The sequence below is a fragment of the Eubalaena glacialis genome, chromosome 15, assembly GCF_028564815.1.
Source record: "Eubalaena glacialis isolate mEubGla1 chromosome 15, mEubGla1.1.hap2.+ XY, whole genome shotgun sequence".
Taxonomy (NCBI): Eukaryota; Metazoa; Chordata; class Mammalia; order Artiodactyla; family Balaenidae; genus Eubalaena; species Eubalaena glacialis.
Window position 1 is genome coordinate 54,542,830 of NC_083730.1, and position 25,009 is coordinate 54,567,838.

General features: G+C 42.3%; 1 protein-coding gene across 2 annotated transcripts in view; it reads right to left on the reverse strand.

The window, feature by feature from the left end:
• Positions 1-5,445: 5,445 nt before the first annotated feature.
• The window catches only part of GATA6 (GATA binding protein 6), a 30,513-nt gene continuing 10,949 nt past the window's right edge, over positions 5,446-25,009 (reverse strand). For both annotated transcript variants that reach the window (XM_061169374.1, XM_061169373.1), the window contains exons 4-7: positions 24,375-24,500; positions 23,141-23,228; positions 22,945-23,048; positions 5,446-6,842 (exon numbers count right to left, since the gene is read on the reverse strand). In XM_061169374.1, coding sequence (XP_061025357.1) covers positions 6,675-6,842; positions 22,945-23,048; positions 23,141-23,228; positions 24,375-24,500 — 486 coding nt within the window. In that variant the 3' untranslated portion in view covers positions 5,446-6,674. The remainder of the gene's footprint in view (positions 6,843-22,944; positions 23,049-23,140; positions 23,229-24,374; positions 24,501-25,009) is intronic.

The following is a 25,009-nucleotide window of genomic DNA, read 5'->3' on the forward strand; positions in this document are numbered from 1 at the left end:
AATGAAAAACCAGGAATAAATATCTTTAAAGTATATTTCAGACAAAGGGCTAATTTCCTTCATGCAAAGAACTTTCAAATCAACGAGATAAATAACCCAATAGAAAAAGGAAGTAAAAATATGAACAGAAATGGGCAAAGAGTTCACATAAAAGGAACTACACATGGCTCTTATCATAAGAAAATATGTTCAATCTCAGTCACAATAAGATAAATGCAAAACAAATCTCAGAGATACAGAATTGACAAAAACCAGAATGTTGGATAACAGGCTCATTTGACTAAGGAAAAAAAGGGCACTCAAAATTGCCGTGAGAGTGCAAGTAGGAAAATCCTCTAAGAGCAATTTGGCAATTTCTATCAAAATTTAAAAAGTAGAGATACCCCTTGACTCAATAATGCCACTTCTAAAAACTCATAGGTATATTTGTATATGAGTGAAATGACACAGATATGGGATAATAATTGCAACATTGCTTGAATAGCAAAAGATTGGAAACAAATGTTCTTCAGTAGGGCACTGATTAAATAATGAACTACCCAGATATACTAAGTGAAAAAAGCAAAATGCAAAGCAATGTGTACAGTACACTACCACATGTGTTTTAAAAAAATATTGAATATTACTTACATATGCTTGTATATGCAAGGATAGTCAATGCATATAATCAGTACAAAAACTAAGAAGTTATATCTGGGACAGGAACTGAGTAGCTAGGAAACAGGCATGAGAAGGGCAATTGTTTTTCACCGTACTCGCATTTATAACTATTAAATTTTGTACTATTCAAGAAATTTCAATTAACGCAAAGGCCCACAAACTGCAGATTCTTCAGCCTTACACAGGACCTGCAGAATCAAATTCTCTGGGGAAGGAGTCAGGGGCTGCAATTCTAACAAGCACAGTGTGTGATTCTCATGCAGAGAAGTTTGAGAAGCCCCAACAGAGAGCATCACTGGTAATGCAACTTATCAAAATAATAATAGCAACAGTGATGTAAGCAGTAATGAACACCTATTTAAAAAGATAAAGCCTAAGACACCACTGCCAAAATCTTGCACACGTTTTCCTGAAAAAAAATGCTCTGGCACAACCTAGCATAGAAAGAGTTTACACCACGACGAAGTGTTCCTTGTTCTCTCTGGTGTTTGCCTTTAACCACTGTTAATCATTTCACTAGCTTTTTATACTTTGCAAAATGCTTTACCCTAATCTTTTGAAATAGGTAAGAGCATAACAAGCCTTACTTGAAGTTACAGGAAAAAGAGATAAGTGAAATGTTCAAAAACAGCACACTTCCAAATTCACTACTTTCCAGCTAACAACTACGCACCCACCTTCTGTGTTCTAAAGAAACTTACGTCTAGAAGAAACATATACATTTACTAGGTTTCTTCCATCTAGGCATGGCTGTGTTACAAATCACAGTTGCGTATTTCTGAGATGCTAGGGGAGAGAGAAAGGGCATAGCCCCAAGTCTCAGACAGTTCTGGCTCCACCTCTGTGTTCTTCAATTTATTCCCCTGTAAATCAAGGTGAAAAAACAATATGGTGGAGTGATTAAGAGCATGTGCTCTGGAGCTAGAATGCCTGGGCTCAAATCCCAGCTCTGCCACTGTGTAACCTTGAGCAAGTTACTTAATTTCTCTGTGCCTCCGCAGACACATCTGTAAAATGGGGATGGTACCACCTCACTCACTTGGTATGGGGATTAGATAAATCAATACATGTGCAGCACTTTGTATAGAAACTGGCACATAGTAAGTGCTAGATAAATATTTGCTATTATTATTTCAGACCAGTCTTGGCGTACTAAAGGAAAAGAATTCACGAAAATAAGGGTAAACCCAGGGAAGGGGTGGAGAGACAGGAGGGAAAACTCTGTAATGGCTAAAGAGAAGACACAGAAGGCAAACAACAATGAAAAGTTGGTTGTTTCCAAGAAATAAAAAACCAACTACAAGATATTGAAGCAATGGGCCAAGCAAAGCAAAGCTGTTTTTTCCTAGTTCTGTGGACTGCTCGGCAGCCAGACGTTTCCATTTTCCGGTCTGGGTCTGTATCGCTGTATAAGTTTTATGTCAGGAGCCCCAAACCAAGCAGGTTTGGCGTTGGGGGTGGCAGCACCTCTTACCAAGCGCCTGTGCTCATAAATATGACCAGGACTGTCACCCTCACTGTCCCCTAAGGCAACAGAAGGGCTTTGCCTCCACAGAAAAACCCGAGGTGGTAAAGGGACCGGAAGAGCTCAAAGGGAATCCCAAACCCACCAGCTTCCCTGGTCATGGACTCGGGGAGCCCAGACCAGACCACAGACCCACCATTACTTCATTGCATACAATCTGCACATGGGACTGTGGGCAGCAAATGCAGACGGAAGGGACCCCTGAGACCACACCGCCTGATTTCTCCATTTTATGGTTGCTGTGGAGACTGAGGTCCAGAAAGAGGAAATGACCTGTCCCAAAGTTCAGTGATACCTAGATGATTATCTTACCACAGGGACCACTGATAACTGAAATAGAAGCCCTTCTACTAATTAAGCATTATTTCATCTTTAATTGCCATATTTTAGCCATTCTTAAAATGTTCACTCTTTTAAAAAAAGAAAAAGCCCACTACGTAAAATAAGTATCTCGTTAAAATAGTGACTTCAACTGTGGAACCATCTCTTCCCTGTAACAGCTGCTGAGCAGGAAAAACGGTGAAGTAGCAGCTGTCCCCCTAGTTCTCCAGGGCAGATTTGGGAGATGATATACAGTGCTTGGAAGGGTTGCCCACTCTGACCTGAATCTCAGAGCTGCACCTCCATCATCCTAGCTTTCATTTCGAAGCTGTTTGGAACTACCAACCGTAATTTATTTATCCAAAGTTCCTATGAACTTACTTAGGCTCTTAGCCTAATATCTTACAGTTGAACCAACTGAAAACACCACATGATTCCTTTCCTCTGCAGGTCCCCACAGCCATCCTTTTGTCCCTGACACACCCCTCCCCAGAGGCCACCGCAGAGGTCTGCTCAGAACCAGCCCCAGCTAAAGATTCAGCCACACAGAATCCATCCTGGGGTCTCCACTGGCCAGAGCTGCAGGTACCAAATTTTTGCCCATGGACTGTGTTTTGAAAGATCTGGCCTAGCAAATTTATTAATATTTGTTTCTCCTTTTAAATAATCAAACATATCTGACGGCCCATCAGAGCTTCCAAACAACAGAAGGTAACTAGTTTTGTCACCAAACTGACCTGCTATTTCAACCCAGAAACAAAACGCATTTTAATTAGCCTGAGCTGCCTTATTCTGAATAAATGTTTGATCTCTGCTCTGCCCTCCCGCCCTCTCTCCACACACCTTCTCAGAGTCACGGGGATCCGAAGACCCCGTGGGCCATGCCGGTATATATACTGAAGCCACCACGCTGCCTCGAATTGAAAGCAGCCTGGAATCTGGCAGAGCCAAAGACTTGCTGTATTGCCCTCCCAGCAGCAAAATTTATCTACAATCTGAAATTACATCAAATTTCCAAGGACTGGGGAAAACATTTCCCATGAGCAAGAACTTAATTTATTTGCAGGGGAAAATGAATGGTTCCCTCTGCTTTCCTGACCCTCCCATAGGCACCGGGAAACAACACGAAGTGACCCTGAGGAGAGACCCCAGACAGAGCCCTCACTTATGTAAGATGACCTAAAATCAGCCAGGGCTGACAGAGGACATAAATTCTGCAATGCACAGTAATGGGTCTGAGGAACCTTTATGCCAAGATCCAGACTGGACCTCTATTTAAATGTACTCCCTAGTGAGAAATAACTTGTTTTTTTGTATGTTATACTTTGGGGGAGGAGTGCTGAAATTGTGTATTTGGAAAAAATTATCAAACTTATGCTTTATACAATTACAGGTAAGCAAGTTATTATTGAAAAGGCCCAGGTTAGTGGAGTTCATTGTGTTAGGACAGGCCACAAGAAGCCCTCTCCCCCTCTTTCTGCCCCTTGTAATTTATTTCACAAATTCCTTCCACTTTGTGTTCAAAAAAAAAAAAAAAAAAGAGGCACTTTAGAACCTAATGGCATCTTAGGATTGTTTGAGACCACCCCCAGAAAAAAAAAAAAAAAAGATCCTTTGGAAAACCCAATAAGAAAAATTCATTTTCCAATCAAAACATATTAACTCTAACATCTCCCAACCCACCAGAAAGCACTCAAAGTAATGAGAACCATAAGAAGAGGAGGGGGGTAAAAAATGAGTCAGTGGGGGTAATTTCCTTCTGCTGTTAGACCATCCCTGTTCTGTAAAACAATCTGCCAAACTCAGACTAGTATCTCTGAAGCAACCATCTCTGCCACCACCTGGGCTGGTGGGGATCCCTCATTTCATTCTCCCCAGCTTTGTTCAAAAGTGCAGGCAAGCCAAGGGACATCAGACTCTCACAGGCCATAAACTTCAGATACTCCACATGGAGTAAGACATCCAAACACCCATGTGCTAAGAGCTCACGCCACCCTCCTTCAAAGTCAAGTTAACACTTAGTGCTGGCTACGTGCCAGGCACCATGCTGGGCACTTCACATGGATTATCTCACTTAATCTCATGAGTTATATGCCTTATTTTACAGATGAGGAAGATGAGAGCTGGGTAACTTGCCCAAGGTCACAGAGAGCACGGACTTGAAACCTCGTGGTCTGACTCCAGACCCTGCTCTCTTAACCACTGTCCCAGCCCACCATAGGGTATCAGGGTACAAGCGAGCTTCACCGACTTCCCCAGACACACACGCACACACACACACATCCCAGGCCTGAGTCTGGCTTCCAGCACCACCCCACCACAAAGGAAGACTTCCCTTCTCCTGATTCAGGCTGGACGCCATAGACCGCTGTAATCAGTACATGAAAAATGCGCCACAGTTAGGGAGCCAAAATGAAATGCCATCATTTTGTGTTGTGAAACAGCCTCCTGATTTCCTGAAATCCATGCAGCAACATAGAAAAAACAAAGGGGCTGTTCAAATCATTTTATATCTTCCGCTGAGTGTAAAGACTTTAACTTCAGATGAGCTTTGAGATATCACAGCACTTTGTAAAAGGGAGGAACTAGAAAGGAAATCATTCTGTTTCTGGGCCACAGAGTATTTTTCATTCAGAGGAAAAGAAACTCTGGCCTTTTTAAATGTTTTTAAGGATTGATCCTAAACAGAATGCTTATAATCACAGATAATGTCTTATAATACTGGGTCCTTTTCACTTATAAAGTTGTCCCCAATGCAAGTTGAAAGTTGATAACTTGACTCCATGTGCCAACTTCAAATGAACCAAGGTACAAAACAGCTCCAAAAGGACAATTCATTGAAAAGAAGGCCGTAAGGCAATTTGCAAACATCACATGCACTTTCTTTATATGAATAGCTATAGCCACATACAGTATCAAAATGAAACTATAAGGGAAGGAATTCACTGTACAGAAGACAAAACAATACCCTTTTTATTTTTAAAACTCTGGTGAAATAGGTTTCCATATGACATCCCATTTTTAAAAAAATTAACGTAAACCAACCTGCCTGTGGGTTAGTCACACTACAGAGACCGCATCATAGTGTGTACAGATGCCTAGAGTATTTACAAATGTTATCTGTTAGGTAGTAAAGTTTTGTTGCCATTTTTCCAGCACATATTCCACAGTAAAATAAAGGGGAGATATTGGTGTTCTTGTACAAAAATTCTTAACAAATGGATAAGGCAATTTACCTGAGAGAAGATTTGTTCTTGAAATATTTCTCTTTTCACAATTGGAAATATAGAAATGGGATGTAGTTGTAAAAGAAGCATAAGAATGTCTAAGTTTACATTTTTTCTTTTAAATTATTTAAGTACCATTAAGTTAAAATGTTTACATTCATTATAAAAAATGTTGTTAAATCTTATGCAAATGATTTAACACTGATTGCTGCAACGCAAATTGCACTTTTAAAAAAAAATTATTGTATACATGGAAGAAAAATATCTTTTGTTTGCTACCCTGTTTACAAATTCAGACTGACTTCAGGTCAGTCACACAATATGAACTTAGAGAAACGTCAGTCACAGTGTATGTTACAGTTACGATGCAGTCCTGCAAACCGAGTGATATTTTTGACAGGAGACCTCAAGAACCGACCCAGCCTCCAGAGGCGTGTACCAAACGAATGGTTTTCTCCACGAACGCATGTGAAATCTGGGGGCGGAAAAGGTATGAAGAAATTCTGGAATAACCAAAACCGATCAGAAGACGCACGTGAATTGGGGCAATACACATAAAACTTTTGTTTAAAAATCTCTCTCAATATTCCTTAGCGGGCAAGGCCCCGGTTCCTAGCCCAGGTTTCTGGAAGTGGCACACTGGACATCAAATCCCCTGGCTGACCCCGGAAGTGGCCGTGGCTGGGGAGGCCATGAGCTGCTCCGGCCCTTCCCCCGAGGCGGTCCATCTTCTCCCTGGGTCTTCAAGACAGGGCCGGGCTGGTAAAGGCTGAGCAAGCCTCGCGGGAGATACATCTCTTTCAAATAAAGGCACGGAAATCCTGTGTCAGAGGAAGATGTCCAGTCAGCATCCTCAGCCCAGTTTGGACTGCTTGCCAAGAAGATCATGAAGGCGGTCCCGCGGGCCCCGGCCGTGTCCTCCTCTTGTTCCCCGCGGCCGCTCAGGCCAGGGCCAGGGCACACCAGGAATCCTGTCTCACCGACGACGTGACTTCGGCCGGCGAGGCCAGGCTGACGCCGATGTACAGCCCATCTTGACCTGAGTACTTGAGCTCGCTGTTCTCGGGATTAGCGCTCTCCCCTGCTCCAGACATCACCGAGGCGCCTGCCTGATGGAAGAGGGGGACGGAGGGAAGGAGAGAGAGAAGGGGAGAGACAGTTACCAATAAATTGTCAGGCAGCTGGTCCCTGCTAGGTAAACATTCGGGGACAAGTGAGACGGTAGCACAGCTGGCAGAGCTGCTCACTGGGCGGTACGGTGCCATTGACCTAACTCTGGCAATTTCTGCTCTTAGAAACAGCGTCCTATTCACGTCATTAACTCGTGGCAGGAACCACCAGGCAAGATGCGCAGCTGGACGCAGGTAGGAAAGGGGAACTGGAGGTGGCCTATTTGTAAAAAGTGCCAAACGCTCAGATCTCTGACAGTGAAATAAACCATACCACGTAGGTCAACAGGCCTTAAGGATGCCCACACAATCTAATCATTGTAAAAGAGAAAAGGCAGAGCACTGCGCGTACACACACGCGCACACACACACACAGCGGAACCACGAGGCTTAGCAGTTCTATCAAAGTCTGAGAAGGAAAGATACACAGTTCAGCAAGCCCTGATAAATGAAATTTTTGAGCACTGACTTCATGGAAAATTAACCCATGCATATACAGGATTTAATTCTTCCCAAAAGCACAGGCCATGTTTGAAGCAGACCATGTGATAAAGAAAATGCTAACATCCTATATCTGTCATGATCGTGGCAATTATTTCTTGAAGCAAAAGGTCACCTTTCTCTTGTTTCATTCTTTCCTTCCATCCAAATAAGAAAAGCCAAATAGCAAACATGATATAATTTAGTAAAATCGAACCAAAATAACTAAAATCATGTTTAGACTATGGTTTGAGAAAACAGTTGCATTTGACTTTTTTTTCTTTTAAATCTAGCCATAATCACATACTTGTGAATCATGCTTTCTTTCCTTCTAAAAGCTCTGAAGCCCATTATTTCTTCTGAGCTTTCAGGGTTCCATTCCATAAACTACTGGATACTTGTTTTTTAACACAGGTAGAACATCTTGTACTTTTCAAAGCATTCCTTTTCTACATTCACAATCCCATTAAATCCTAAAACATCCATCTGTCTGGCCAAGTTGATGTTACATCCACTTCAGAGAAATACAGGGCACCAGACACTGAGCGAACTGAATGGAAGGGTCCCAGACCCTCCGTGGCTCAACTCAGGAGCCTAGTCGTCAGTGTGGTCCTACCCTCTCCCGGAGAAGATCTGGTTTTCTCTCTGATCCTCACAATAACTCTATGGGACTGAGAGGTAGGATTTCGGGAGGTCTGACCATGGAACTCCCTGTCCGCCCATCCCAATTCCCTCCCAGCTGGACAGACCAAGTGTGGCCCCTCCACAGGTAACAAATCCTTCCCTTTCCTAGCAAAAACGAAGGTTTGTGCAAATCCAGCAACAATAATCCCTACCCCTGCCCCCAAACTTCTTTTTAAATAATACAGACTTAAAGATGTAAACCAAGGGCTTTGGGTGCCTAAAAAAGCAAATTTCACAAACTCACTGAGATGTCTAAAATTTAAAATAGATTCTTGTGAAATAGATGAAATAATCCTGTCAAACAAACTAAAGCTATGGATTTAGTTACACGTACAAATACGGTGATTACTTTTAGCTCAGAACCTCGGCTATAAGCAAACTCAACATAGATCCAGATTTAACCCCCAAGGAAATACACAAAAGGATGATATTCAATTACAAAAAGAGTCTTCATTTTAGAAAAGAGCTATCATGCAACTAGTAGAAAGAGTGAGTTCCCTTATAAATGACTAATGTCATACCCAGCTTGGTATTATCTACCTATTCCCCAAAAAGGCACATTTGCATTTATGTGACTAAATCTGACTTCACCACAGCGAGTGCTATTTTCTGAAATGGAGGGGGTGCTTGGACTGGCCCAGGAAGCAGCCCACCTCAAATGGCCAGAAATGCTGAGACAGCAGAGGGGTCTGCTGTCACCACAAGTCGCAACAAGAAACACGAGCAGGGCACCTCGGCCCTGGGGCCGAGAGACAGTCATTCCCAGGTTGTGTGGGCAACTAGGACACGCACGCACTCGAAAGTAAGACCACTCAACAGTTATCATGAGTTTATGAGTGTCTGAGACAGGGAGGTGGAACAAGAGGTCAGAGAAGGAATCGCAGAGGGGAAAGGATGCCTGGGTACAGCCGCAGGCAGCCTGCACGGTGGGACCAGCTTGGACTTTCAAATTCTACCCTGGTTCAGCCACCCACCTCCTAAGCTTCCTCCTCGGGAAACTGGCCCTACCTCGAGTATGTTTGTGATGATTAAGTGAGCTAATGTGTGCAGGCGCGTCAGAATGCCTTGCCATGTTAAACATTCCATGAAGGGAAGCTATTGTTGTGGGTGAGGAAAGGGTGTTCAAAATTGGAAGCATGCAGGATGTGGAGAGGTCTGTTCACAAGACAAGACAGCTGAAAGGGAAGGATATTAAGCAATGAGTCAGAAAAGATTCTGTGGGAGAGAGAAACTAGAGGGTCTGACCTAGAACTTTCTGTGCCTCAGTTTCCTCACCTAGAAAATGGAAATAAAGAGGCACATAAGTCAGAAGGTTGCTGCAAAAGAATTAAATTAGTGTATGTAAAGCCCTCGTGAAAGTGTCTGACAATAGGCAAGACTACATACGTATATGCTATTGATACTATGAGAATTTTGTTATTGTAGTGAAGGAGCGTGGACCTCACTGAATCTCCCCAACGTCATCCTTCACCAGGCAAGGTGCCGCCATCACTGGGCGGGAGCAGCCCTACGAACTCAGCCAGAGCTAAGTGAAAACCACCTCAACCGTGACCTTATTCTAATCATCATTGACAGCTCTGCGCAGAGAGAAAGCAAGGTGCTCCTGCAGCCCTTCAAAAGGCTTATCGGGGGGCTTCCCTGGTGGCGCAGTGGTTGAGAATCTGCCTGCCAATGCAGGGGACACGGGTTCGAGCCCTGGTCTGGGAAGATCCCACATGCCGCGGAGCAACTAGGCCCGTGAGCCACAACTACTGAGCCTGCGCGTCTGGAGCCCGTGCTCCGCAACAAGAGAGGCCGCGATAGTGAGAGGCCCGCGCACCGCGATGAAGAGTGGCCCCCACTTGCCACAACTAGAGAAAGCCCTCGCACAGAAACGAAGACCCAACACAGCCATAAATAAATAAAAATAAATAAATAAAAATTAAAAAAAAAAAGGCTCATCGGCCCTTTTTCAAATAAGCCGCATTAAAGAAACCTTAATACCCTGAATATTAGTCTTACACCTGAACAACAGTCTCAAAAGCTACTGTTGAAATACCTATTGTCTTCTTTGTTCAGACAAAAATGTTAAGCTGTATGGCAGGCAAACCCCAAATTACGTGAGTGATGAGCTCCTGAAAAAAATATCAGCTCGTTTGAAATCAAAAGCAACATCCGAGTTTGTCAGAAAAAAATAAAACAAGTACTTGTGCCCAAGGTTTGAGAACCTTATTTTTAAGTGGGGATATACTATTTAAACACGGAATGCTGCAATGCACAGCGTTTTTTTCTATGTCAGTCATACCTCAGTAAAAAATAACTTGAAATTTCATGTCACAATGCCTAATGAGATCATCATGATGAGATCAGATGGGATGGATAACGCCAGCCCCCTCATCCCTGGCTGGCGGGGTTATACTCTGGCGCACGCCTTAGAAGGTAGTTAGCAAAGCCATCAAGAACTTTATACCCTGCTTAGCTCTGTAATTTCACTTCTGGAAATGGATTACAAGGGAAAAATTCAAAGGGACGGAAAGGCTCCCCACAGGAAGACATCCATTGCAGGGTTACTTATAATAGTGGAAACCATGGAAATAATATAATGTCTCATAATATGAGGATGGTTTGGGAACGAAGGGATATCTGCTTAATGAACTATTATGCAATTATTAAAAAGAATAAGATCATGTAACAAAATGGAAAAAATCCTGTAATGCAATGTTAAGCGAAAAACAGCAGGATAGAAATTCTAACTAGGTCATAATTACAACTTACCCATGTGCATGCAAAAGTATTTCAAGAGAACGCAGTGGGGGGGGGGGTGGGAGACTGGGGACCACCTGAGAGGGCCCAATCAGTTAGCCATCTATACCTTCCTTTTGAATATTTTAATTGAGTGGCTTACTGCAGTCTAACTCTGGGGGGAGAGGAACAGAAACATGAGGCACCGGTACTTGAGAAATGAGCCAGCCTGGACAGTCATAACGCAGCATGAAAAACAGGGGGGAATCAGAGTGGAGGGAGGATCAGATGGGCCCCCATGCACCCCTGAGGTCACCGCTGAGCCACCCGGCATAGGCTGGAACCCAGCCAGCCATGCACGTGTGAAACACAGTTCCAGGTACATGAAAACACCAAACACAGTACACAGATGGGTGAATCAGTATAACCTGAGCTCTTGAAACTGGCATTCTAACAGCAGAAGACGACTAGAATTAGCACAACTCTCCTTAAGAAACCTGGCTTGTCACATTGTCATCTTAAGTGCCTTCCCTTCATTGGGGATATTCAAGAGCTACCTCTCAAGAATCAGTTCAATCTGGGGGAGAAAAATCAGATAGCTTATTAGGACCCTGGACCCAGTACACACACACACACACACACACACACACCCCAATATAAATGCCAATTGGTTAAGGTTTTCCCACGTCTACTTAAATCCCTGAAAGGATCAGATCGCAGACATCTCAACACAGCCAAAGCAGGCACTGTCACTAACCTAAACCAGCCTAATCCCCCGAAAGTTCCTGAACAACAGTAGAGGAGAGTGCGCCGAACGCCCACAGCCGAGCCATCCTTCCTTCTTTGGGAGGCAGCTCCGACAGGCGAGGTCCTGGCTCTTTCTCTGATCAAAGTGCAAGACGAGGGTGGGGCAGAAATCTGTTCTGTGTTATCACTCCCAGCTTATCGGCCTCCACCCTCCCACTGACGACTGAAAATGGAGGCACTTCCTGTTGAAAGAATGTGTTATCAGCACCGACCCAGGCCGGGCTTAGCACTGCAAGCAGGCCGGGTCAGGTGGGGGACCCACAGCAACTGGCCGGACGCCCCCCTCCTAAAGGAATAAATGACTTCAGGGACGAGTCGCGGCTGCAGACCTGGACGTGGAAAATCTCCACTGGCCCGTGAGGCAGCACAGTGCTCTTTGGATCACCCAGATTGTTCTGCTGTGAAAATAAGCCTTCGCTCATTTTCAGACACGTATCTAGAAGTCAAGGATTTCTGACTTGATGAGCTCCTCTAGCCGATGCCCAGCAGTGTCTGGCTCACACGGGGCTCACCAACCATGTCAGTTCTTTCTTTTCTTTTACTTGTCACATCCCATTACAGGCAGGCCCAGAGACAGCCTCGCACGATACCCACGAAGCAGCTCTGGAAAGGTGACACGTCAGAGCAAAGGGAACCCTTAAAGGACACAGCCTTTCTAGAAGAATTACACAGGCTCTCTGGCTTGTGAATTATAAACATGAATTTCATTTTTGAGGAAGAAAACCAAAAAGGAGTCGGCTGGGGTGTGCTCTGTCTGCCTGCCATGCTATAATCTCTCCTAATGCCACCTCACAATCTGGAGAAACAAACCTCGGCACCCCCGGCAGGCTGGGGGATGAGTGATCATTCCCAGAGCACAGGATTTTGAAGATGATCACACTGCCTCCTCAGTTTGGATTCGGGCTGTCAGCTTCCATGGCCTCTGGTCTGTCCTTCCTACACATCTAAGCAAGTTGTGGTTACAGCTCTTCCTTGTGTGAGGGGAAGCCAGCTGCCCCTCACTGCCAAAGCTCTCTTCTCTGCTTTCGTCACCTCTAGGTTAGACTCTGTGGTGTTTGATAGCATCCTTCCTCAAAAGAAAAATTAAAAACTAAGTCTAAGTTCCTAACAAAGGAGAAACACTTTCAGATAAACCTTAACTTCCACTCTAAAAACCAAGGTCATTTCAGTTTGGATGGAGGGAACAGGACCAGACACAAAAGTGACCCAATAGTTGAGGAGGTAACACTAGGAAGATACACAAACACACACGGGTTCTGTCTCCACCAGGACACGTGAAAACCATCCATCACAACAAAACCCTCTAAGTCTCCCGCAACGGCTCAATAAAGCTCAAGAAGGGAGAGTCACGGTCACCTCAGCCGATGACCCAACTCAGTGTTTAGCAGAATAGTTTATTTTTTTGTAATTTAGCAAACAAATTCCTTACTGAGGAGAGCTCACTGGCTGTCCCCTTGACCCCTCGTGCCCCTTCTGGAACTGAGCTGGCAGGGTTATATCTATAGCCAGGATGCTGCTCTTTTCAAGGAGGGAAAGAATTATTCTACACACACTCTACTCTGGACAAAGAAGCAAACTGTTTTATGCATCTGTACATACACACAGCAAGCATGTTGTGATAAAGAAAGGCATGGCCCCAAGTTTATAAGTACTCTGGGATTATCAGTAAAACACTGACGTACAAATATAAATTGCAAGAAGAAGGGTTTGTCCCACAACTTGAAGTCATTGGCCTACTAAAGAAAAAGTTTATCTTCGGAAATGAATCAAAATGGATGGCTTTATTCTAGTCAAATTCAGTGGTAAAAGATCCAGAGGTAAGATTTAAAACCTGGTGGATTATGATCTTATTAAAGACTGGCTTTTTAGGAGCTTAGATGAGCATCTTCCTCTGGCCATATCTACTAGACAAAGCAGACCACGGTCCAAGAACCAAGCAGCATTTACAAGAAGGCATTATGAAAGTGCTAAGAATCATAACGAATGAAAAATTGTTGCTATCAGGGAAATAAAAGTATTTAAACATGGTTACTTTGTTAACACAATAGCTTTACATCTCTAAATTCCCCCCATTAAGAAAGGGAATGACATTTATGTCTAATGTCTTGGGATGAAAAAAATGCCATGCAAATAAAGCACATCGCTATTAACTTCCAAGGTCATATTTAAATAGTGCTATTCTTCTTGAGCTTCAAAGTGGTCTGCAGGCATCTCCCACTTATGCTACACTACACTCCTAAGGACCAGATGGTAGGAATTACTCTTCCCCTTTAGTAGAAGGAGGAAAACCTTGGCAGTTTGCTATAGTCACACACAGAGCTGGAGCTAGCGCTTGGTTGCCTGACTGCTTCCTTCCAGCTGCTAATCCGTGAACCCCCAGGATAAACTTCAGACCGTATTCAGGCTTCACCATGAATCAAGCGACTAAACATAACGAGAGCTTTAAATTAAAAGTATTTCGTGTTTAATAGGATAAAAATATGATTCTGGAGCGTGTGCACCAGCTCTGGTGAAGCCATGCCATGCTAACAACTACCAAAAGGGGCAGTACACCAAGTAAATTATCATTTAAATATCATCAGATAATGACTTGGAATTGTTCACTCAGAAGACTCCAACATGACATTGAAATCAATACCTGTTATTTGTTCAAAGCTTTCTTAAAATCTGAGGTCAATAAAATAATTGTTTTGCTCTGGCTCACAAACTCTTTTGAGTACTGGCCCTGATATGATAGGTAGCTGAATCACGAATGATCACATATGTCAACACCTATCTTTGGAGATGCTTTTTTTAATTATTAAAGTTTCAGAGAAAATTAACAAATAGGTCTAAACAGAGTTAACAGATTGTATTTAATTCATATCCATTAGATCTTCATATTGCTAGTAACTCTTTTGGCAGACACTCACGAAATGCATAATAAATTACTTTTTGTTCCAGTAAAGGAATTCATTTTCTTCGAAGATTCATTTAACAATAACATTTCAGAGTATCCTAAGCCAGATTTCTTAAATTTGGCCGTGTGTTCCGTAACATTATTTCATGTTTTGTGACAATTTTTGTATATTCTTATAGAGGCAGGGGGGGGAAAAAAACTGCAAAGCATCTGTAATCCGCAAAGAAAAGTTGTGTTCTGAGATGAAGCCTTCTAACTTGAGGCCATATGAAAAGGCAGCCCACACTTATTCTTTACCTAGTATTCTGGCTTTCAGATTGTGATAATGAGTCAGTTATTAAACAAACCACAGTCCTGTGATAAACTGGGTGGACATATATGTTTTAAACTATTTAAAGAGCAATACAGTTTTACTGTTTCCTAATATACATACAGGGACATTGTCATATTAATGTAGTAAATGTATTTCTAATCACCATCCTCCCCATGACACACGCACGCGCACACGCACACAAGAAAAAAAAAAAAAAAAGAGGGAAGTCTAGAAAAGGTCTTCAGATCAAAGTGAAAGTATGCAAACTCCACATGCTTTCACATTCCCTGCCAGGGTGACGTGTGACTTTCACGGCGAAGGCCAATGTGGTCAGACAGGAACGTGAGTGAGTTATTAGAAGGGTCTGTGAAAGAAGAAAAGAAAGGGAGCCTGGCACGTAAGGAGCGTGAAGATAAAATGCCAACAAAATATTTATGTTCATGGCTAGCAGCAAGTGGCGAGTGGGATATTAATAACTGTGATGACTGCCAACTCCCTGGGAGAGGTGGGAGACATCGGCTCCAGCCCCGGCTGCAACGCGGGCTTGTCTTATGACCTTACGGAGTCACTCCGGATCCTGGTTTATAAATGAGGCAATAATAATACCTAAGTGCAACTCTCTCGCCGACCCTCGTGGGAGATTAATGCCTTTTTAACTCTTTTTATTCATTTAGAAAAAAGTATCTTGGACTATAAACTCTGGGGGGAAAATGGACACTTGCCTCTTAAGAAATGCTTTTTTAATGATTTTGTAAAAATTAAATTGAAGGCAATTTGGACATTCTAAAAGTTCCAACTAACTTGGCACTCACTGTGTATGGGTTTAAATCACACCATCAGAAGGATTTTAATACCGCGATCTTAAAGTATTTCATATTTTAAGGGAGACTTTTTACCATCACATGCACATCAACAACAGTAAATTTTACTACTTATTATTTTTTTCTATCACCCAACTAACAAAGCCTTAGAATTATAATACATTTTATTGATAAGTATAATGTTTAACAAGAAAATTTATACAATGTGCCTTGTGTATTTGGTCATGAGAAAATCACTTCTCTAGTGCTATTTTCCTAGCTGTACTTGATGCTGAAGTTACTAACCAAAATTAGTCAGATTTCTTTAAGAACATGTTATTTCTTTTCTCTAAAAGCTTCAGCAGCACATATACTATCACATATTAATCCAGTATGCCATAGGAGTAAAAACACTGACTCTGCCTCTGCCAGACCTGCGTCCAAACCCAAGCCCTGCCTCTTAATCTGATAACCTTGGGCCTATTACTGGGTCTCACTCCCCCAAATGGAAAATGTAAATAAAAACACTTCATTTGTACAGTGATAATTGGGAATAAAAGAGAAAGGGTACATAAAACATCTGGCACTTAAAAGGTACTTGACAGAAGCTAGTTTCCTGCCTTCCTACATCCACAATCTTATGAGAAAGTACGAGAAAGAGAGGAAACTCCCCCAAAGCAACCATACGGTAATTAATCCACTAAGGCCTGGCTCTCAAGTACCCTAAAGGCGAGCGTGGAACATTCAAGGTAAGAGTTAAGCAGAGGGACTTCCCTGGTGGCGCAGTGGTTAGGAATCCACCTGCCAATGCAGGGGACACAGGTTCGAGCCCTGGTCCGGGAAGATCCCACATGCCGCGGAGCAACTGGGCCCGTGAGCCACAACTACTGAGCCCACGTGCCCCAACTACTGAAGCCCGTGCACCTAGAACCCGTGCTCCACAACAAGAGAAGCCCGCGCACCGCAACAAAGAGTAGCCCCCCCTTGCCGCAACTAGAGAAAACCCGCATTCAGCAACGAAGACCCAATACAGCCAAAAATAAATAAATAAGTAAAGAAATAAATGTATTTAAAAAAAAAAAAAAAGAGTTAAGCAGGAACTTTGGTCCCCACTCCAGCAGCCTCTTGAATCTTCTCTTCTTCACACTCAAGTTCCCCTGCGTGAAAGCAACTCATACTGTATGTAGGTCCTTCATGAATGTTCCTTTCAAGTATTTAACTACTACAGAAATAGTTAATAATAATAGAAGTTATTATTTTGTGACCAATCATAGTGTCAAGTAAATCCATAGTGATTCAGCTACTCAAAGAAAAAGACAGTGGAATATAAACTTGCTAATAAAGAAATAAGCTACGTGACTCAAGCAATGTTTTCCAATTTTCATCACAGGATGCAAATATTAACATATAAAATAAAATCTATACAAAGAATATAAAATATTAACCTGCCAAGTACCTAACCTTTCTTCAGAAGGCCTTATAAAGACATCCAGATATCCCAACAAATGTCAGTCCCTAAATCACTGCCCCTCAGCTACGGGAGCACTTAAGCACTTAACTCTTTCAAACCACTTCTAGCATGAGATTTAGCACCATGCAGCTCAGAGGTATTACTTCTGACAAGGTCATTGAATAAAGCTATTACCTAGGACTGACTGCAGTAGGGAAATGGGTCCCGCTAGGCATAGAGCATCCCAGAAGGATAAATGAGGCAGGAATGAAGATACCTATTCAACACTGAGAAACTGACCAAACATGGGCAAGGCCCACCAAAGGCAGAGAACCAGCCAGAGAGGAATCTGAGATGTGGTCCTTGTCTCAGTCTAAGGATGCCTGCCTCTCTCTCTGTGGAAGCTGTCTGTCACCAACAACAAACCACAAAGTGAGGAAACGAATTACACTTAGACACACCATCCTTAACACATCTCCATTTGGAAGGGTCACCTGGCAGCCACCCTGAAACCATCTTGCCCCAAGGAGCCCCTCAGGTCAGGACACATCACCAGCTCCAAGGAGGTAGTTTTCCTTATTAATTGTGAAAGGAAACCCTGCTTGTAAAATGTACAAACAGGCATGCTAGCATTTGCTTACATCAATTATCAAAATGTGCCCAGTTAAGGATGTTTTAATTGTTGGAGTATAACAACACATTTTTGGACAGAAACACCACAGTGGGTGTTAGAGAAAGTCCATCATTTAGAAATGAACATAGTGTGGACCCTACTTAAGGCTGACTTAAAATTGACTTGAAACAGTTTTAAATATCTGCCTTCCACCTAATTTATCCATCTCAGCTCCTGCCTTTGGCTTTTTATACCCTACACTCCAGCCACACTGAATTCCTAAAACTATGTCCCTGAAGCATCATAGTTACCATGCTCTTCTTCTTCCTGGAAACGTCTATCCCGATTTTTCCCCCGCAAAAATCCTACACAACTAATTCTAACTTCCTCTCCTCTGAGAAGCCATTTCCAACCCTGCGGTCAGAATTCACGGCTCCCTACTTTCGACTCCCAACTTTGTTGCTCATTTAAAACACTTTCAAATCTGACCAGCAGGAAGATCTGTCTACACACATGTGTCCCCACCACGACCACCACGTTACCAACAATCTGATGTCCAGGACCTTGTTTTACTACACTGAAAACAGGGCATCCCGTAGCACAATGCTTCTTAAATGGAACAATGACCGTAAGGCAAGGGCTAGTCAGATAGAGTTCATCTCCATTTATTTCAACATTATATGTTTAATGATGACTTCAACATTATATTTGCAGTTTTAATATAAACTTAAGTAGGCTTTAATTTTTGTTAAATAATTATCTACAGAACTACTTTTAGGCAGGCAAAATATGTTCAGTGATTTTTTTTATCCTCAGCCATTGTCTTATTGCTCACTTTATCAAATTAATCCTTCCTGTCCCAAAGAAAATTAAGAGATAACTTTATAAATTGGGGGATGAGTTATAAAGTTTTTGTATATTATATGTTACATACATATATACAATATACATACGTATTTTATATATGTGTGTATATATGTAAAGTATCCTCCCCAGTTTTACAAATTTTTAGTTACAAGTCCTAAGAGGGATAGAATATATAGAGACTACTTATTAAATCTTATTTGGGAATTGTTGAAATAGAATGTTACCATATTTGCCTCCTAATAACAACAAACATAAAACATCAGTCAATAAATGGAATTCAATGAAAAATTTAAATATTCTTACAATCCACAGAGACTATAAATGCCAAAGAAAATCTGATGTCTGTTTAGGTCAACTAAATAAACATTTTTCAGTAAATCTACAGATAAAGAAGATTTCAAACTGAATAAAAAAAAACATTTGGAGGAAATTTATCTTTAAGTTCAAAAGTCACAAAATTAATCAACTGTATCAAAAATTAAGTTCAACACATTTCTTAACAAACACAAAGAATTCCATACAAGAAACTGATTATAAAATTCTGATAGGACTTCCCTGGTGGTCGAGTGGTTAGGACTCCTAGCTCTGAACGCAGGGGGTAACAGGTTCGACCCCTGGTCGGGGAAGATCCCACATGCCACATGGCAAGGCCCCCAAAAATAAATAATTAAAAAAATTTTTTAAATACAGAGAAAATAAGGAAAAGAAAAATGAAAAATAATAAGGTCTAATGAATAGTAAATATTATATAAATGAAAGCAAATAAATCATTTATTGCAATAATTTAAAAAAAAGAATTCCAAAGGAACAAGACAGGGGCTATTTTAATACCAGGCTGCCCGGCAGCAGCAACGGGTCTTCCTGTTCTCATACAGGAGACAAACTGCCCTCCCTCCACCTCCAAAACTTACACACCACACCTGCACAGCCTGCAACAGAGAAACTGAGTCATAAGGGAGCAGGGTCAGCAACCTGATGACCATCAGAAGAAATGAGACAGAGGTCTAGTTAAAACACAAAGGAGCAACACGTACAGAAAGCTAAGACATGCCACAAAGTCAACAAAATGAGGCTTCAGAGCAGTGCAAAAATGATTTCCGTGTGCTCCAGAATACTCAGCTCCAGCCAGGCTTGCTCAGGTGCCAGGTCACGATAGCACCACCACTGAATATGCCCACATGCAGGGACGTCAGAACTTAAAAGAAGTCCTCTAGGAATGCCTACTGGTGATCTCCTACAGCTGACTTCTCAGAGGGGAATTAAAACAGCAAGTCTCATACGGTCTCTGCAACGGTCTCTGTGCTTTAAATCACTGTCATTAAGGAAAGGTGGAGGAGCAGGTGTGTTGCCACTTACGTCTCTAAGTTGAGCGTGTGGCCCGTTTCCTTGTTCCACTGGGAGTATGCCTACGATTGTCCTTTGTTTTGTAGCTTGGCTGTCCCTATTAAACGAGGACAACCCTGCATGACTAATTTCCACCCCGTCAGTCACAGGGGCCGCTGGAGATCCACGGGGCAGACCCATCATCACTGGAGGTTTTAAACGCCAAGCCGAAGAAGGACCCAACCTTGCTGTGTGGACATAATAACATCCCCCTCACCTACAGCGCTCACAAAATCCTATAAAGCAGTCATTCACAACGCCAGCTGCCCTCCAACGTGATAAACTGGGACCAAAATGGGAAAATGTCACTTCTTTGTCAACACAGACGCCTTTCACAAATGCTTCTGCCAGTTGCTCACAGATAACGGCTCCAGCAGGCTCTTCACGGCACCGCCGCTGCCACGCTAGCCACGCGCACGAAGAACCAGCCGGCCCAGGAGGGTCCGAAAAGTGTCCAGGGACCAACGGACACACACTGGCACTCCTGGGGAAACCACTGAGTCTGCTACAATTATCCTTGGAGGGGACAGTTTCCCAAGGCAGCCAGTCTACTGGCTTTTGCCGGGCAGTCAACACCCACATCAGGAAGGCACCGATGCTGGGAGACTCCGTGATGGGCTGGCCATCCGGAGAAAACCCACGAGCCCAGTGCCACCCCAGGCCAGGAAGGGCGGGTCCCTGAAGGGAGGAGGGGATGATGGGCAATCCTCTCCCCCCACCCTCCCCTCCCCCGCCAAGCCCTGACCTCACCCCACCAGCTTCGGGAAAAGCTGTCAGGAAGCACTTCTGAGGCCACCTGGGCTCGGAGAACTGCCCACCCCCCGGTCTGCAGCTCACACCACTGGTTCCCACAGAGGCTGCCCGGGCTCCGGGAGTGATGGGGAGCGTGCAGCAAAAGACCTTGTAAGGAACTGCTCTCCAGCTCCCCCAATCTCTAAAGTAATTTTTAAAATATTTTTTTTTAATACTAAAATTGCTTTGCCTCCTGGCCTCCAGTAGAAAACGGAGCCTTTCATCCGACGGCACTGGCCGACGAGCCGCCCCTGGCATGCTGGGTCCCAAGTGAGAGACAGATGCAGGGACACCAAAGCTGCCGTGGGACTAGCTGCTGGACTCCCGAGGTCCTTCTTCCAGACAAGCCCGGGCCTGACCCTGTCACTGCCTTTGCACTGTTCCTCCCCTGGAGGGCAAAATTGATTGGACTTGCAAATAGCCAATTTTGAAATTTTACATCACAAAACCACAAGGGCAAAACAGACTCCGCCCACTAAGGTTCCAAAGCCCATTGTTGGGCAAATATCTCTATTTCTGTGCCATTTATCATTCAAATTTAGCTTTTGCCACACTAAGCTTGGACTGTAGCACCAACAAAAGTGAGTTGGAGCTGGCAGCAATCCACTTTTTAGCCAGGAGAGACAGATACTGAGGCTGAAACCCTAGCTGATCCCTCAACGCTTCAGAAAACCAGAACATCCTTTCGCCTGATTTAAGCTGCGTAATTGCTTCTGAGGACTTAGGGCACAATAAAGGATATTTTAAAATAATATTGACCTTTTCATTTCCTCACAACTTCTATTTACCACTTTAGACCCTTGAAGTTACATCTTACCCTCCTGCAAAAAAAGTCATTCACCAGAGTTCACCTTTATAAAGGCTACAAACGTTAAGAACATGTGTCTGCAACAAACAAAAACAGCAAAAAGGCTTTTTCCCTTTGGAAATTCTGAACAAACTTCTTGTTCATTAAAGAAAAAGAGTCCAAAAGAGTTTGAATTGGAGGAGTCAAAGAAAAATATCAAATATACTTTTAAGCAGTTAACAACTTTTTTTTAATGTTTAATTTTTGTTTGTTTAAGCCAGTAAAAATACCAGCTCCGTGGTTCCTGGTTCAAAGACACCTCGAGGGCAGTAGTTTCAATTTCACCTGTGGCGACTGTTCAAAAACACAAATTTCCAAGCCCCACCCCCAGAGACGCTGACTCAGAAAATCCAGGGTGGAGCCCAGGAATCTGTAGTATTTCAAAGTACCCCAAATAAAGCAAAATTAAATGTAGAAAAGAATTACTAAGTAGGAATTTTAATGCTAATGTTTCGTCCTAAACCAGTCTCAGTGTAATCCTCACCCGGGGCTGTGAAATGCTGCCGCACAGGTCGGGCCCTGGATCACTGAGGACCAGGGTGCGGCCCGGTCATTTTAAAAGGGCATTCCAGGTAAATTTGGGAAACGCTAGGGTGGGAAAGTGCTCTTCATTTGAGAAAAACTGAGTTTCAATTACAGCTTTACTGAAACGAAGTCTGTGATCTTCACAAAGACCCAGGCACCCTTGTCCTCAGAGGCACGAATCACGCACAAACTGAACTGCTCACAGGCTGATCACCAGGCTGAAATAAGCCTGGGTACAATCAAGGTGCATTAGAAGATGGCAAGGCTGCCCAGCCCAGCAGAGGACTGTTAGGTGAACATCAGCGAATACAGCAGCACATCACATGACTCATTGTGATGAGCTTTGCTTTGGGTGGATGATTTTTTTTTTAATGTAAAGAAGGAAGAGAAGAAAGAAGGCTGGAGTTGATAAGATAAGCAAAAGCAATTTAAATGCCATGGGCACTGGGATATATAAAACCACTGAGCTGGTACTTTTCCTGATCTACATTAGAAATACATAATACACGTATATACATTAGAAATGTATATACATATACATACATATATAAACTCAGATAAAAACCTGGAAATAAAACAATTTAAAGCACTTCAAACCAAAACTTCTTGCCTTTACTTGGGTTAATTTAACCATAAAAAAAATGATGTAGATCTTAATTAAGAGGTTTGTAAAGTACTTAAGTTTGTCATTTTGTTGACATTTAAATGTAATTTCCTCTAAAAACTATTCTTAGGTATCAGCTAACAAAACTGAACTGTTGGTTTAGATTATTGTACTACCAGATAAGATAAAATTTGAGATAATATACCGGGAGAGCAACCCACTAGCCTAGAAGGAGTCTATACTGTTTTAACACTTACCCCTGAGGCTGTCGGTTGTGTCGTAGGGGAAGTATTTTTGCTGCAGTCATCTGAGTTAGAAGAGGTGGAAGTTGGAGTCATGGGAACAGAATTATTGCTATTACCTGCAACAGTCAAAATTAACCTCATAAATATACATATACTCTGCTAAGTTTGGCAAATACTTGACAGTCAAATAGTATTTTGTTATATTTACCAGAGCAAGCTTTTGACTTATTTATGTTCTTAGGTTTTCGTTTCCTCGTTTGAATTCCCTCTTTTTTCATAGCAAGCGGTCGAGGCACCTAAAAAATTGTTCACATAGGCCATGAGTTTAATAAATATTATATTGAAGAAAAACCAAACTAACTAAAGACCCAACCTCAGTACTGAAAGCCCTCATTTAAAAGAACTTGGCATAAATGTCAATCCAATTTTTACACACACTTCGTAGATTCGAACTGCACAAAGACTACACTTTCCCCATCAAATGCAGAGATTCCTCCAGAAAAAAAAATAGGGAGGATGATTTGCCAGGGAGAACTTACTCTTTCAACTTAATGTTTATTGTTTTAAACAACTTCAATTACAGAGTAAAAACACTGAATACATTCAGTGTAAAAACACTGAATACATACAATAAAAATAAATATTTTTATTTCAAAGAGATCATGTATTCTTCTCCCTACATGTACCAAGGATAATTTTCTTTTTAAAATTGACATATATATCTTGTGCTATCCTTAAAATGTAGAATCTAACTATAGCTATCAAATATAGCTATTCCTCTGTTGTATAGTATAAATGTATTTGATTGCATTCACATTTTTTTAAGCTATAAACTAGTTAGTGTGAATTTCTAGTTGGTTCCATGCTTTTTTTTCTCTTTAAGTGTACAGTTTTTTAACATATACACACTACTATATACAAAATAGATAACCAACAAGGACCTACTGTATAGCACAGAGAACTATACTCAATATTTTGTAATAACCTATTAGGGAAAAGAATCTGAAAAAGAATACATATATATTATACGTATATAATATATATATTATACACACACATATGTATCACTGAATCACTGTGTTGTACACCTGAAACTAACAAGAACATTATAAATCAACTATACTTCGACTTTACAGCTTTTTTTTTTAAAGCTTACTGCCATCTTATCAACTCTAAAACGCACTTTCCCACATTTTAGTATTTCTAAAATTGGGATGTCTTACTATGGATTTGTGTGACAGTTTAATTGGCAGTATTTTTTGTTTCTTACTAGTAAGATAAAAGTTCCTATTATAATTAACAGGACCCTCGAGTCACAGAGGTACATATAGAAAATCAGATTTTTCACTTTTATGCCCTCTCCTTTGCTGATTTTTTTAACTGAAACTATGTACAAACAAGACACTGAACGTGTATACACATGAGCAGAGTAGGTGGCGCACCCCATGGAGTTTCATGTAGAGTCCACAAGCATTGCACACAGGTTCACCCTCGGCGTTTCTGCGCCACAAAGTGGTGGTTGTGGTGTGACAGTTGGCACAGGACAATCCAAGCCGGCGGGAGGAAGGCTAGAAAGCAGCACAAGAAAGTAAGTGTACACATATAAGTGATTTTTACGCATATGCTACATACATCAATGTATCACGTCCCTGCCATCAACAAGCATGTACCTGGTTATTATAAATAAGAGGTCCCTTGAGAAAAAAACCTTGACGTGTAATTAGGTTGACCTTCCTGGACCAAAGTGTGCTCCATCCAATACATAAGATTGATTTGCTCCAGCCCATTAGCATAGATTAAAGCAGTCACAATGCTGGCCAATGCCTGCACTCACTGTTGTCAGAGGGCTGAGACACAAGAGTAAAGAAATGAGTTTCTCTGTGCCCCCTCTTCTGGAATTCTGCTCGCACAAGGGAAACCAAGCTTTCTGGACAAGAAATGTTTTCTATCTGTGTGTATTGTCAGAGGCTCTGGCAGACCTGGTCCCAAATGAGGAAACTGTTCATTGAGGAGAAACTTCTAGATTTTTTCTGTTTTTAAAAGATGTTCTAGGGGACTTCCCTGGTGGCACGGTGGT